The following is a 16,062-nucleotide window of genomic DNA, read 5'->3' as shown; positions in this document are numbered from 1 at the left end:
TAAATCATTTTAAAGAAATATTAGGTGGTCGTCAAAGACCAACAGAAAGTTTTGATGCATCGTGTATCATTTTATTTTGTTATTTCGTTGCAACGCACGGCGCTGGTCTAAACAAAAAAGTTAAAAGAGATGACACGGTTTTACGCTAGTTCTTTATTCCTCAGCGACAGGTTTGAGGCGTCCGTTCCCGATCGAACGGCTCGCATAGCAGCATAGGATATTCCTCTCCGAAACGAGAAATGTCCAAGTCAACCACCCACCACACTCCCCAGCCCCGCGTGCTCTCGAAAATAAAAATAAAAACCCAAATCCCCATCTCCTCTTTTTTCTCTCGGCGGAAGATGAAGCCGGCGCGGCGGCCGCTGCTGGGCGCGCTGGCGGCGGCGGCGCTGCTCTCCTTCCTCCTCATCCTCGACCCACCCGGTGGTCTCCTCGTCCTCTTCCCGTCCTCCCTCGTCCGCTCCTCGCCCTACGCGCACCGCCCCAAGCTGCTCTTCCTCCTGGCCGGCCAGTCCAACATGGCCGGCCGCGGCGCGCTCCCCGCCTCGCTCCCGCCGCCCTACGCCACGCACCCGCGCATCCTCCGCCTCTCCGCCGCCCGCCGCTGGGTTGCCGCGTCACCGCCGCTCCACGCCGACATCGACACCCACAAGACCTGCGGCCTCGGCCCCGCCATGCCATTCGCGCACCGCGTCCTCTCGTCCGTGTCGGCCGACTCCGCTCCCTCCTCCGTCTCGGACCCCGGCGCCGCCAGCGATGACGATCCCCTGGTGCTCGGGCTCGTGCCGTGCGCCGTCGGCGGCACCAGGATCTGGATGTGGGCCAGGGGCCAGCCGCTCTACGAGGCCGCCGTCGTCCGGACGCGCGCCGCCGTGGCGGACGGCGGCGGGACGCTGGGTGCCGTCCTGTGGTTCCAGGGGGAGAGCGACACCATCGAGATGGACGACGCCCGCTCCTACGGCGGCAAGATGGAGCGGCTCGTCGCCGATCTCAGGGCCGATCTGGGCTTGCCCAATCTGCTCGTCATCCAGGTCAGCACAACAAGACCTTCGTGCTTCCTCACTATCTCTCCTCCCTCACACACCATGCGATGTGATTGGTGCACTGCCGTTACCTGGAATTCAGCTCCCAGTTGCTTCTTTGCCTGGCCAATTTTATGCGTAACTTATGTTAAAGTTAGCTCCTTTTTGACAGCCATCGATGCGAATTATACTACTCAGATAGCGTGATTTTGCATCATCCATGGGCATGATCGTTCTAAAAGGCATTTGCCACTTGCCAGTCAAAAAGATTCAGTTGTTTCAAGCTCTTCTCAAACTGAACAATCTGTTGGCATATCCTAATAGTACTTGTTGCCATGAGTAGATAAAGAAAGGGCCACTAATACTTAGAGTGCTGGCTTGGCAAAGGGTGACTCTCAAGTAATTGGCATGGATTACTCCTTGGTGGTGTGGACTGCGTTCAAAGTGACAGCTGAACGCATTACAATATTGATAGTTGGTCAACTACGCATGTATGAATGCAACTTGCTAATCAGTCTCAGATGATGCTCTTACTGCACTGTTTTCTAGCATCCATATCAAATCAGGCTCCAATCATGTCTAAAACAAACCTATCAGAACCACCTTTGAGGTTACTGCTAGCTAGAGAACTCAGTTCCCATAAAATTACTACAATTCTTCTAGTAATTCTTGTGCAAAACACTCATCTCATTGACCTTACAACTGGTCCTCAATAGTTGTTTTTAGTGGCTATATATGGAAATCAATTATAGCATAGCAGTGAGATTCTGCAATGACTGTGACTTTAGTAGAAAATTGAGTTGGCAATACTGCATATCTCATGAATAAATTGGTGGGTTATTAACTAATGACGGATACATGAGTTGTAACATCACCAAGATCTGTTACAAATGAATTCTTATAAAGTCCACATCAACATGGATAGGAATGATTTAGCCACTCAAACTATTTTCTGATAGTTTTAACCACTCACACTAGATGCTGTGAGTCTCAGCATGAGGGTTGAATAATGAGTTGCTGATCCCCTAGATTCAGCACAATGTAGACATAACTAGTTTGATTTGTTGCTGTCCAATTCAATGTTTCGAAATAGTGCTATGATTTTGGATCAGTGTGAGATGTGACTTGTGACCTACCCTTGCATTAGTTCAGTGATGAACCTGCCAGCTAGGACAGCCCATGATCTATCAGAATTGGGAAAGATAACAGCCTTTTAGCTACCCAAGGTCGCATGCCCTTACATGAACAGTGTCTCCTACCAAATGTCGCTAGCTCATTGCATATAAAATGTCACTATAGCACAGTGCCAAACGCTACCAAATTAATGCTAGCAATCATGGAAGAACAGGAAAAAGTAATTGATTTACATAGAAATGTTATCTCTACATCGCCCATAACTTCAAGCATTGTGCACCAGTCTGTGGCTGTTGCCAATCCTTCTTTGGGATATTTCATCCTCAAAGCAATACATTTAAGAACACCACCTGGTAGGCTAGTACCAACCAATCTTTTGTATTGCTATCACTTTTCTTGCCTCTGACTCATGTAGTAATCTGTTTGGTGTTTATGGCAGATGACATAACTGATGATCCGTTCAGTATGTTACGATTCGAACGTTTAATGTTTTAGAACACAGGCATGTTACCACCAAGAACCAGGTGGTGACATGTAGTCACTTTGTTTTTGTTGTCTATCAGGTGGACTGTGGGCCTGATATTATTTGTGAATGTTGGACATTGGTTGGATCTGGCCTCTGGATAAGTGCTCTGTTTTCACTACCCTTCACACTAATATAATGCAACTTAGTACGATCATATCGAAGTATGGCTTCATGCAACTTTCATTTGCCATGACTAGCATTGTTTGCTCAAGGAATAAAATGGTCCCCATGTTTACAGGAAAATAGTTATGTACTTGCGAAGTTTGTAGGGTGTACTAGCAGAGTCTTGTACAGAAGAAATGGTCTGTATTCTAGGGACTGAACTCTTCATAACCTGCTATACTTGCATTGATCTGCACTGAGTAGCTTTGATTTCCACCTCACTCTGGTCTACTTTCTGAGGTATGTCAATATATATAGTACTAAGAAATAATGGATCTTTTCTTTACAGGTTGGTCTTGCATCAGGGGAGGGGAATTACACAGACATCGTCAGGGAAGCACAGAAAAATATCAATCTTCCTAATGTCATTCTTGTTGATGCTATGGGCCTGCCGCTGCGTGATGATCAGTTACACCTGTCCACAGAAGCTCAACTCCAGCTAGGTGACATGTTGGCGCAAGCCTATCTAGAATTCAACTCATCAAGAGAACGCAGACTATAGCAGCGATAACAACACTGGATTTTCTGCAAGTGTACATACCATCATTCTTTTAAATATGCCATTGTATAGTGTAGACCAATGTACAAGGGGAGATCTTCCCACGAACGCCCTCTGGCTTGCTATACGACACAACAATAAACAGGTTCTGGTAGAAATTTAGCTCAAACTGTCAAGTGTTGTAAATTTCGGAAAAGAGAAATGCTTCTGCTTGTTGAAATATGGCTGAATGACATTTCATTTGTGAAGGTATTCTGACAGCATACTTGTGAAGGTATTCTGACAGCATACTTTTCAAGTTTTATCTTGTTTGTGATATTATCGTACTGCCCGGTTCAAAAGTTTTATCTTGTTTGTGATATTATCGTGAGTTGACAATTTTAGCCTACAACCAAAAAATTAAAATTCCTTCTAGTCCACAACATTGATGATGCCCGGTTTAACCTGCACCTGAATTCTTGACTCCATGCTTGTAACTAAGCAAAAGACCTTTTGGCCAGTTTTAAACATGTCTGCAACCACTGACAAGTTTCATAATTTCTGTAAAATTAATTATAGTACTATCAATTGAAGGAGAAAAAATAGTAACCAGCATTACAGAACTTCACAATGTACATTAATTCTGGAAGCAACAAAATCCAGCATTACCACTTAGGGATAGATCTAGTATTACAGACCAACATAGCCGTCCAATTACTCAAGAACTAATTCAATTGATCCAAAAACACAGATGGTACACTTGGACTCCAGAAAACATTTTATTCGAGTGCTCAACATAGACAAAGAAAACTTTCATGAACAGTACAAGACTGATACAAACATTTAACAGCAGCATAAGCACTGCAGGGCACAGCCCCAAACAAACAACAATCCTGGCGGTGCAGCTACTAATCAGCTGTAGGAGAACCAGGAAACTCCATACCAGTTGGATAACTACATCACATAAGCAAGGAAGCTATAACGCGCCAGGGTGAACTGAAGACTCTTTCTGACTTTTGCACCTGCAATGCAAGAGTTTTTATACCCCGCCAAAACAATGAATCAACATGCTTAGGTTGGAGAACAAAAGTCAAATTGGAGATACTCCATAGTACACATTGAGAATGGACTATGGTATTCAAGGGACAATCAATTGTTAAAATGATAATGACGAGCTAATGGTGCATTGATGTAAGAAGGCCAATATGTGGAAGACATAAATCCAGATATCATCAAGGTCATAATGAAAATTTGCAAATTATGGGACCTATTTGGTTTGACATAGATTAATTACATTTGGTATGGGCAAGGACAATCATTTTGTCATATGGCAAACGGGATCCCGCATATATCCCCACTTGTAGGCAAATCTTCAAGTCTAATTATGAGCAATTTTTTTAAACTGGCGAGTCAATTAAGCGGGATCCCGCTTGCAACCCTAGAATTGACCCATACACAAGGGCGACATCTATGTGTTGATGACATGGAGGATGTGTTGCCATGCTGTTTCCTACCGATTCATGCTCAATCAGTTTTATGTATATAATCTGTCTACAAATACATATTTCTCCAAATGAAAAGTTCAGTTGTGTACTTTTGTGATATTTAAGCTATTATGTGTAGTTTTGTGAATTTTACTCTACCTTAAACTAGGATTTGTCAAGATAAAGTGTCATTTTAATAATACTCCCTCAGTACCAAAATATAAGGTGTCTAACTTTGTTGACTGTCAAAACTTTCTAAAGTTTAACCAAGCTTATAGCAAAAGATATTAACATCTACTATACCAAATCAATATACTACGAAAACATATTTATGATGAATCTATTGGTCATGATTGGGTAATCAGTTAAGAAAAGAATAAACCAATCTATTTTCTTCTCCACCTGCGCCTGAGGTGCGGCTGCCAGCAAGGCGGTACACCACATCTTGAGCCCAGGATTTACTCAAATCAAGACTAAAACAGACACTATCTACCCTACTACTTCACACATGCATTCGAAAATGGGAAGAAAAAAATATATGCAGACAAATTTACAACAACTCAGTAGATTTGATGCTTGCCGAAGCAAGACAAGGACCTGAGCCAGAGTTCAACAAAAAAAGAAGCCACAATGTCGTACCTGTTGCAAAATGCACGAGATGCATAATTATGATTGTTGCAGCTGCTGCACATCCAGTCTCCTTCACGCCATTTTGCTCTGATAAGGGGCAAGAACATACACTCAGTTAGCTTATTCATCTTCTGTACAAAATTAGTAGCAAATACTTGCATAATGCAGCACTTTTCAGGATGCATTCATTCACCAATGGTCACACCCAAGATTATGCCATGGGAGTATGTGACTTCATATAGTTAAACTAAAGAGTTCAAACAACAAGAGCATATCCAGTGCGCATTTCAATTTCATTATGCTAAATTTCTGACTATTTTTTCATGTATAATGTCCTTTGACCCTGCACCTACATATTGATCCTTTAACAGCCAGACTCAAAATCTCTTTTTAATCCTTTTGTTAGTATCTAGTCTTATTCAACACTACTCAAAGTTCAAATCTTCCAACCTATTCCAATTGGTTTTTATAGTGGATCCCATTTGAACTGTTCTTCCTTTTGTCATTCCATTGAAGGTTGTTGTACCAATTAAGGTAGCATTCTAAGACAAGTATGGTAACCTTTCATTTTTCTACCCTGACCAGTGTATCAGGCATATTAAATTTGACAGAGCACATAATGCATTGAACCCCATGTACAATTTTGTGTACTACTTGGTTTGATGCTGGGCCTTAGGCTGCAATAACAGCACCAATTTGGTTTAACGAAAACTGTACATGTGTTTGATTTGTAACATGAGCATCTATGATTTGTGAGAGGTGTTACCCTTTTCCAGCTAGACCAGGCATTCCTGGAGTTTGTCCAGCAGATGCTGCCATTGAGCTTCCGTTGTCATATGCAGAATAAGTTGTCTGGCCATTACTGCTTCCTGCTCCTTGTGCAATGCCCATATATCTACCTGAGCCTGCTGTCTACAATCAGGTTGGAAATACATCAATGCAATGCAATAATTAGGTCCTTGAAAAGTGAAAAGGCCCACAAGTACATACTGAAAGTGGATAATTTTCATTTCCTGGATTTAGCCTTTTGTTATCCCAGTCATTAGCAAGCTCCTCTGATGCCAAACGCTTATTACCTAATGCTGAAACAACAAGAATTTGCAGGATAACCATTAGATGACATGCAATTGCAAATATAAAATTTAACAAGAGAAGCCAATGTGATACCGCATGAAGCAAAAGAATGAATGCATAATGTGATTAAGTAAATAATGATTAGACTATGTTACTGAACTATTTATGGATGAATAGAGCATGGTTATTATCAGCATATTTTTTTAATAGGATTGTCAACTTAAGTTGATCATCGAAAGTTAGAGAAAACAAATCTGCTTACATTAACCCATCAACCATAAAATGATAAGTGTACCACATGTGAAAAGCAGTACTTTTGAATTTTCATGTAATATTAGGGTACTTATTTACTTAACCTATTTGCGATTACAAAGTAGAAGACAACCTTTTGAAAAATACGAGTATGTAATGGAGTTCCCTACTTATTGGAACTCAGAAGGGATTTTTTTGTCAGTTAAGACTTAAGACTTAGAGGCATTACCGCATTAGGTAAAGAAAATATGTCAGAAATCAAAACAGAGATGTCTTACTGGAAGAAGCATCTGCTCCTGTGGTTTTCATTGTTGTAGAGGCAAGGCCTGATGGGACAGGTGCATTACACTCTTTGCACTGGAGAAGATAGAATGGCAAAGAAAATGGTGAATTATACTATAAACTCCATATAGAAAAGGCACAAAACTAAAGTTAATATCGAACTCGAAGTAGACCATGAAAAAAGATAAAAGAGGAATGAAGGATATTTCTGGAAGATGCAATCGAACAAATAATATTTTTAAAAACAAAAACATATGTAATGATGACCTGAGTGGTATCAGGGACAAACTAGATATAGTAACAAACTGTTATCCCAAACAAAGCCCATCTATATTACAGTCCAGAAGGCGGTACAATACTACACTGATAATGACTATGGGTGAAAATTAAGACATGCCTAAAATCATATATTCATATTAACATGTGATTACCTGGGTACGAGATGAATAGTTGTGAAATCCACAGCTACAGAGCCAGTCACCATTACGCCAGTCTTTTGGGACACCTTGGAACTGATTTGCAGCATTGCCACCGAATGGCCAACCAGAAGATTGCATACCATATCTACCAGCCAGCCCATAAGGCCAGTTTGCACTTGCAAGTAGGTGCTGCTGCAAAGCTGAATTCCCGAAGTTCATCTTATACCCAGCATTAGCAATGCCCTGTACCCTAGCAATATAGTCCGCATAAGCTGGCAACATTCCTCCCATTGATAATGCTGGCATAGCTGCTTCCTCCTTGGGCAGGCCACATTTTTTGCAGTTCTTTCTGGATGCATAATTATTGTTACTGCAACCTATTCATCCATTTGCCGCATAAACCAACCACCACAGCAGGCAGCAAGACAACGCACCGAAGTACACGCACACCAACCAGCCATCCCGCACAAACCCAAAGAAAGGAATAAGCAACACACACACTAGTCATTTACTCAGTAAACATACTGGTAGTTTTCTAATCTCATCTAGAAAAAATAAACATTCAATGAAGAAAATAAACAGCTGCAGTAATTGTTAAATTCAAACGGGAAGGATATGCAACTACAAGCATGGCCCCTACTTTCTACAAATCTTTCATGTACGCCTGATGACAAATGTGTATTCTATACTTGAACCACCAAACAGATGATGTGTCAATAAAATGTTTTGAGAACCAACTTCTTACCCAGACATCCACACTTAACCACATATTATGTTATGCTAAAGACTTAATACTTGAAGCACTACGATTCTCAGTTGCCATAAGTCCAAATAAACCTCAACGAGATAATTAAAAATTAACATAAACGGCACTGTCATAAGCTCCAGTACTACCCTTGTTCCCCTTTCATTTGATATCAGCTTTACTTAATAGACGGTGAAGAAAAAACTGAATCCATGGATACCAAAGCACATCATGATGCGGCAGCCTTCTAGCAGTACAGCAGCGATGTGATGAATGAAAAACGGATAGTGCTTCGTATAAGGTAGCATCATGCATGGTAATGGTTTTGGGGGTGTACCGTTGCAGATCCAGTCCCCGGCGCGCGGGAGCCACTTGGAGTCACGCGGGGTGTGGGGGTCGACGAGGAGGCGCGGCTGCTTGCAGCGGTTGCAGAGGGAGCGGAAGGCGTAGTTGCGGTTGCCGCAGCCGCCGCAGTCCCAGTCGCCCTCCCTGCCCCCGCTGCCGCCCGACCCGCCCGACGAGGAGCCCGCGCCGCCGCCGCCGCCGCCTGTTCCGGCCATCGCTAGCGGTCGGGGTTGGAGTGAGTGAGGCGAGGGTTGGAGGTGGGGGATTTGATTTGGGAGCGGAGATTTGGCAGGGGAGGATGGAAGGGATCCGCCGGAGATGGGATGGTATATTCTGCCGCTCTGGCTTGGGGAGTCTACAGTGTTTTAAACTTCTGAAATTGATGCGAGGACAAAATAGACATTTCCATTCTGAAACAAAAGTTAAGTAACTATTTTTTTTCTTATTTCCAGGTTCTTATAAGTACTTTAGGCTCTTTTCTAAGTACTCAGGCTCTTTCATATTCTGAAAATGGAATTGGATTGGATGCCGATATATTTGTTTTCATATATTTTTATGAAAGAAAACAATACGAAGGACCCCGAAAACTTTAGGGGGATGCCGATTGCGGAATAGTAAAGATGAAGTCACGGAAAATGTGTTTTTCGTCGGAAATTGCTCATCCATTATCGTACACGGCACGGTAAAGTGGTTGTTCCCATTTTGTTTTTTTCATTCCAGTTTCTAGAAAAGGCCTTCTGTTTATATTTCATGCGGGATAAGAGAAAACGTTCCGTTTTCACCTCTAAGCCCAACCGTAGAAAAACTCGAAACTCGCGAGCTTAATGAGTAATCAAAAAATTGAATCGATCTCAGACCTTAACAAAGTTGAGCTAACATTTTTTTACTCATTAAGTGAACGAGTTTAATGAGTTGAGCTAATGAGTAATGAGTACTCCTTAAGCTTGCTAATGTTATTGCATTTACTATATTTAGCTACATGCTTGTTATTTCTACTAATGTTAATATATACATGGTGTTTATTTTCACACTTATCATTTCTATTAATGTTAACATATCATTATGCATGCTATTGATGAACATTATGTAGATTTATACATGTTGATGCTCCATAAATACAAAACTTACATTAGATGTATTTATACGCATGAGAAATTGCTTAACGAGATTAACCAATTTATCGACCCAACTTGACTGTTTATCCAATCGAGCCGAGCCGGATATTTTAACGAGTTGAATTGGCTCGTTAACTTAACAGTTCCACAAGCCGAGTCAAGATGACTCAATATCCATCCCTAGCCAACTGTGCCTAAAAAAGAAATCCAAGCCCAACCTTTGACCGACAGGTAGGACCCACACAACATCTGTTTTGCAGTTAGACAGCCACTCCGATTGTTTAATAATCAGGCAAAAGTGCAGTCTGATCTTGGATGAGCACCAACAATGCCCTCCACAATTGTAATAAACATTTTTTATTGGCTAGGTGAACTGTCAGAGTTACAGGATAATAGTAACAGTTATGCGGTTACAGCTCAATCTGTCAACTCTTCCCGAGCTTCGGTGCCAAACTTCAAAATCTCTCTTTGTCCTGAAAGAAATTTTTGAACGATTGGGAGGGAAGATTTGGTGACATCAATCAACTATCAAACTAAAAAAACTCAAAGAAAGGAAGAAAATGATCCGAAAATCCCCGCATCAGCAATTCTTGACAGCTGAATAATATCTCATAGCCATGCAGCAGCTTTATCATACAATAGCAGCAGCAATGGCAGCTTCTTCAGTTTGCAAGCTATTGTAGTAGTCCACAAGAACTTTCCACCCACCAGGGCACATGAAACCATCAGGAGGGTTCTCTCCAGTTTTGGCGAATGTGCGCATCTGATTGATTTGTAGGTAATTGTTAGCAGCAGAGAATTATCTCTAGTTTGCTACCATAAACCATTGATTCCCTGACAATAGATGTGGTAAAAAACTGTAAGAGCTTACCTTGGTTCCTGAGATGAACAGAAAATCTTGGCTGCGTGAAGGTTCGAAGAAGGCCATCTTCTTTGCCACTGTGTCATACGCTGCTACCTGGAGTAAATAAGAAGAAGAAAAAATGTAAATCTAGCAGAAAATGGCAGGGGATACATAAGAATAATACACCCAAGAGATGATGAAACATTTAACATGTTTTCAGGTGATTACCAATTCCTGAAACTAGTATTGTGCCAAGTAGTAAAAATAGCTATGAGATTTGAAGTGCAGGATTTTATGCAGTTGAGTGCACATATCAACTAAACTTTATTTGCACAGTGGAACTGGAAACTATCATGATAAACTACGTACAGTCTTGTATTATATGCAACTCTTGTAACAAAAGGTCCATAATAGTAGCATGGCCGAACCAACTGATGATATTCCTTGATGCAAATAATAGAGGTGCTCACATGAAGAGGGGAGTAATTTCAAACAAATGTTTCAGTCTAAAGCAATCATCGTATTTATAACCCTACATGTTGATGCAACAAAAGAAAAACTTTAGGGTGAATTTGATTTCACTAATCCTATGGTCAAATCAAGAGTTTGATATTATTTACCCGCAAAAAAAAAGAGTTTGATATTATTAAATATGGAAGGTAGGGGTGCGTCAAATACCTTGAAGGGCAATATATTGAGCTTCTCCAAACCAGGAGCCATGCTTAGGACCTTTTTTCCATGGTCTGGGTTGTACAGATCCCTCTTCTCTGTTGGATGGCCCATCCCAGCAGGATCACGGCCCACTATGTAGAAATTAGCACCAGCATTAATTCTGGCTTTTGCATGCCACTGCACTTCTGTTGGACCAGCATAATGCATTGGCGAAGGAAAGATAGATACTATGGTAGTCTCAGGATCAAGGACTCCATCTTCCAGGACCTGCCATGTGTTCAACCTTAACTATTTGCATTTTGCATGAATGCAGCTAGTAAATTCTGTGTAAAGAAATGATACCTTGCTGTGTTGTTCCATTCTGACAGGCAGTGGGACATCATCAGCTTTTGTAAAACCACCTAAAGGATGTAGCAGTAGAATGGGATTCTTGAAACCCATTTCCAAGAGACGTCTTCTCGTGTCATTCATCAACAGGGCATGACCATTGTGTACTGGATTTCTCAACTGGAAGGCAAACACAGCATCAGCCCCCCGCTTGTCGAATTCGTCCCTAAGCTGCTGGGGTGAAAGTCTGTAATGATCAAGACCATCGTTGTATTTGATGGGTTCCAGAACCTCCAGATCACCGCCAATCAGCCAGTTCCCAGCTGGTGTTATTGCCTCGTCTACATAAGGCAAACCGGGTGCAGTTGTTCCCCATGTTCTTGCAATCCTTTCTTCTTTATTGTGAGGGTAGATTTCAACTCTAATAAAATAAAAGGGTAATGCATATCAGTATTAAGTCATATTAGAACTAGACAAAAGAATAATACCACAAAGAAGCAAATTTCATTAGTTATAAGTGCTACCCCAACGCCAGTAAGTTTCATAAGTATGCCGTACGATCATACGCATAAATGTGATTGGTGGCTACTGCCATATTGGTAAAGCCACTTTAAAAGGGGGGAAAAGTCGAGTACCAAAAGAAAAAGAAAAACATAGGGTAACATTGACATGGATTTGCAAACAAAGTCTCAACATGATTGCCACTTCATGGTCCACAAGTTTCAAAGAAAAAGTTTCTTGTATATGAAAAGATATAGTGCTCTCCGATCCATATTAATTGTCTCAAATTTGCTCAAATATGGATGTATCTATGCCTAAAAAGTGTCTAGATACATGTAATATCTCGACAACTAATATGGATCGGAGGAGTAGTAAGTTTTTATTTAACATTAATCTTCCTATAATAGGTGCGCAGGAATATCCAGAGAAAATAAACAATCTCTAATCCTAGTTATTAGAAGTGTACAGGAGCTTGAGCAGATATATCCATATGACTTGAAGAACCAGCATATAAATGTGTTTTCGTACAATATGATTTTTATATACCTTTTGTGCTTAGATAAGCAAAAAAGTCTTGACATGTCAGAGTTAATCGAAGAAGTTATGATGGTGTGCTTCAAGTAAAGGGTGAATAAAAAACCAGTAAATGCATCTTTGAATCATCTCTTGGCATATTCCACACAAGCATGTCACATCCAGTAATGTCCTTCTCATTCCGTCATCATACACTTAAAGCAGGGAGGGCATGATTTAACATTGCTCAAAATTTACCCTGAAGAAAAGCTATGTTGATCTTAATTCGAAAATATCAGAAGCAATTTATAACAGGGCCTAATTTTCGCCCAAAACTCGGAAAATCAATTTTGTTGTCTTAGTATGATTTTAGGGCTCAGCTAGATACACTGTCCCGAGCTAAACATGTACAAAATGGCAATCAATTTTAATGAAATAATGGACTCATAATGTCCAGTCATCGGAAACTGATGGGGGACCAATAAATATCTCAAAACAATTGACCTCATATGTACTATAAATATATTGAAGAAAGGACTACTTAATAAGATTTAAATATGCTTAGTTGGTCTGAAACAGAAATAGTTCAAACACAGTTCAATGGGGTGATTTGATGGTTTCATGCTCAAGAAAAAGGGAAAGAAAATGTCCTGAGAAACATCATATGTGAGTTGAAATCATGCCAATTTGTAGTCTGCGCATAAAAATTTAAAAGAATCATTGCTCCAATAATAAAAATTTGTAGTATGCTTAGTTGGTCTGAAACAGAAATAGTTCACACACAGTTCAATGGGGTGATTTGATGGTTTCATGCTCAAGAAAAAGGGAAAGAAAATGTCCTGAGAAACATCATATGTGAGTTGAAATCATGCCAATTTGTAGTCTGCGCATAAAAATTTAAAAGAATCATTGCTCCAATAATAAACTACCAAGGTCATACATACACATCACAAGGGAATCTGTTATGCAATAAAAATGAGAGGGACATGATGAGAAAGTGACAGCACCACCAAGGACAGCAACAACTTTTTGTCCAGACATTCTCATCCATTGAGGTTATGCTTAGTTGCTAGTGGTGCTAGGTGCTCTACGGTCCCCAAACCAGACAAAATGTGGACTAGAACGAAAGGCAGCAAAGCATAAGATGCTGCACTAAACTTTTTTCCAACAATGGGAAGCCAGCTAAATTTTCCAGTGACAAAAAAGAGAGCGAATACCACATTCATTGGTTGTGAACTTGTGATAAAGTTTCTTAAGTAAAGGGAAAATTCGTTGGACCGACATTGCATGCTACATTCCTCAGCAATAGACCAAATCATCGATACATCTCAAAACATGACACCTACAAAGTACAAACCCCTTGTAAACCTCATCCGGTTGCAAATATATTACCAGAACATAATTTTCACGCACAAATTGCAACACGCGTGAACAAATTTACCTGTTCTTGCATACACGAAAGCTGCAGCAAATGTGTTTCGTGGAACCAAGAACGATTAAAACGAAACACATAAACACTCAGATGGATGAAATGGGCAACCGTAATTATCCATACAGGCAGCAACACAGGAACCGAGAAGAAGCAGAGGGGGGAAGAGAAGAGAAGAGAAGAGAAGAGCGGAACCTCCGCAGGATGGCGAGTAGTTGTCCGTCGGGTCCGGCGAGCGCAACGTCGGGCGTGTCCCCGATGTTGTCCTTCTCCCTGTCGCCGATGGCGAGCACGATGGGGAGCGACATGTTGACGACCCCTCCGGCGGGGAGGCGGAGGGAGTTGAAGTGGATGCACTGGAGATACTCGTGCTCGCGCATGAAGCCCCGGAGCGGGGACGCCCAGCCCTCGGCGAGCACGTGCGCCCACTCGACGTCGATGGGGGCGAGCCCCACCCGCGGGAGGGCCTCCGCCTCGGCACGCAGCGACGCGCGGCGGTCGGCGGGCGCGACGAGGTCGACGAGCGCGCCGCCGTCGGGGTCGATGAGGGAGCTGCGGATGGCCGACATGGCGCGGCGGGCCCGCGGGACCGGGCGGGAGACGGCGGCGGTGGTGGCGAGGCGGAGGCGGGAGTGGAGGAGCAGGAGAGGGTGCGCGAGCGGAGCGGAGGCGGTGGCGCGGCGGCGAGGGAGGGGAGCCGGAGAGGAGGAGGATGAGTGGAGGCGGGGAGCAGTGAGGAGGTGGACGGCCATGGCTGGCTGCTGCTAGGTGTTCGACAGTACTGCGGCCGCGCGGTTCCTTGCGGCTCCAGCCCACGAGGCCACGAGCGAGTCCGTTTCTTTTTGTCTAATCTATAGTTTTGTTTCTTCCTGGTCGCTCTGGTTATGGATTATTTATATGTGGACATGACATGGGTTGGATTTGGTTTTGACCAAATCATGTTTTCAAGGCATGTTGACCCTAAGGCCCCGTATTTTAACAATACTATGGTTTTTATAATTACCAGAGTTTTAATTACTGTGATCTGTTTGGTTATCCCTAAAAACTGCAGTATTAATCCATAGTATTTGCAAAAGTGTGACTTTTTCTCTGTATAAAATAAAGAACCCCCAACCTTTTTATTTTTTCCGGAGAAACAAGAAAAGCGTCCCCACCTCGCCTCACCCCCGCTTGGCTCGCAAAGTCGTTCGCTCTTCTTGGAGGAGCGGCTGCCGCCGCCTCCTATCGCCTCCCTTGGTCGAGATGGAGAAAGAGAATCCGGCCAAAGGAGATAAAAAAGTTAGCACTGAGCCCCCTTCGTCCTTTCTCTCGATTATCCCTCTCCCTCTCCATGCCCAACATTGCCTGTCAAAGAGGTCTCCGGCAAAATTGGGCGGCAGGGCGGCCTCTGGGGTTGGAGGCGGCGCATGGGCTGGGCTGGGCTGGGGCCGGCGTGCGGGCTGGGGGCTGCGGGGCCGTAGCAATGGAGGCCGACCGCTGGGGTTGGAGGCGGAGGGAGGCGACGCACGAATTGGGCTGGGGGCGGCGGGGCCGTAGTTGAAGCTAATAGCTACCTCCAAGCTAGTAGCTCGGTAGTTGCCAACGTCCCTGCGCGCATGCAGGTCAGCTAAAAATACAGTACGCCCAAACGGTCTCGTGGTTTTGCTCAAACTGAAAAAAATTGTGATCTTTTGAAACCGTAGTATTCTTTACCCAGGACAAATATACCGTGGTTTAGGAATACCACGGTTTAAAAAATACTTACGAGATCTCGAGAATATCCTCTCTGAGCGGCAGACATTGTTTCTGTACATAGTGAACGACTATTTTTTGTTTGTTTTTATCACGGGACTCCATGATCGACTTCAGATATATATAGATCTATAGATTTTGCGTGGACGCGCGCACTTAGTGGTGTACGTGCTCGAAGACTTCGATCTTGTTGGCCCCAAAATCTACCCCAGGTGTGTGGTTTGCGATCGGTAAGTTTTATATCACTCTTATTGTGTAAGCCAATCACCTCTGCGAGGAGCTGAGCTTCGACCGTCAAATTTCTCAGGAAGAACACTAGCTTACGAGGAGAGGGGATAATGAAAGGGGAACACGTAATGAAGATATACAGAGAGACA

The 16,062-nt window shown here is 42.7% G+C and overlaps 2 protein-coding genes across 2 annotated transcripts; one reads left to right on the top strand and one right to left on the bottom strand.

The window, feature by feature from the left end:
* The first annotated feature begins 285 nt into the window (after window positions 1-285).
* On the top strand, window positions 286-3,659 carry LOC100839059 (probable carbohydrate esterase At4g34215). The gene is made up of 2 exons (XM_003580578.4): window positions 286-1,031; window positions 3,134-3,659. Exons 1-2 carry the CDS (start codon window positions 342-344, stop codon window positions 3,344-3,346), a joined length of 903 nt encoding a protein of 300 aa, XP_003580626.1. The 5' UTR covers window positions 286-341; the 3' UTR covers window positions 3,347-3,659.
* A 300-nt stretch (window positions 3,660-3,959) lies between these two features.
* Window positions 3,960-14,821, bottom strand: LOC100837643 (ATP sulfurylase 2). The gene is given in 13 exon segments (XM_014895909.2): window positions 3,960-4,344; window positions 5,446-5,523; window positions 6,203-6,348; window positions 6,427-6,518; window positions 7,041-7,119; window positions 7,476-7,840; window positions 8,188-8,224; window positions 8,226-8,300; window positions 10,306-10,431; window positions 10,540-10,626; window positions 11,191-11,451; window positions 11,527-11,932; window positions 14,150-14,821. Coding segments are annotated over 13 exon segments (2,355 nt in total). The 5' UTR covers window positions 14,707-14,821; the 3' UTR covers window positions 3,960-4,298.
* Between the last annotated feature and the right edge of the window lie 1,241 nt (window positions 14,822-16,062).

This window comes from Brachypodium distachyon, chromosome 5, assembly GCF_000005505.3.
Source record: "Brachypodium distachyon strain Bd21 chromosome 5, Brachypodium_distachyon_v3.0, whole genome shotgun sequence".
Taxonomy (NCBI): Eukaryota; Viridiplantae; Streptophyta; class Magnoliopsida; order Poales; family Poaceae; genus Brachypodium; species Brachypodium distachyon.
Note: the sequence above shows the minus strand (reverse complement) of the source record. Positions and strands in the feature narration are given on the sequence as shown.

Excerpts from the sequence above, each read along its gene's own strand:
- LOC100839059 (XM_003580578.4), top strand. The coding sequence starts at position 342 with ATGAAGCCGGCGCGGCGGCCGCTGCTGGGCGCGCTGGCGGCGGCGGCG. Across the intron at positions 1,032-3,133 it reads CCAATCTGCTCGTCATCCAG|GTTGGTCTTGCATCAGGGGA; the intron begins GTCAGCACAACA and ends TTTTCTTTACAG.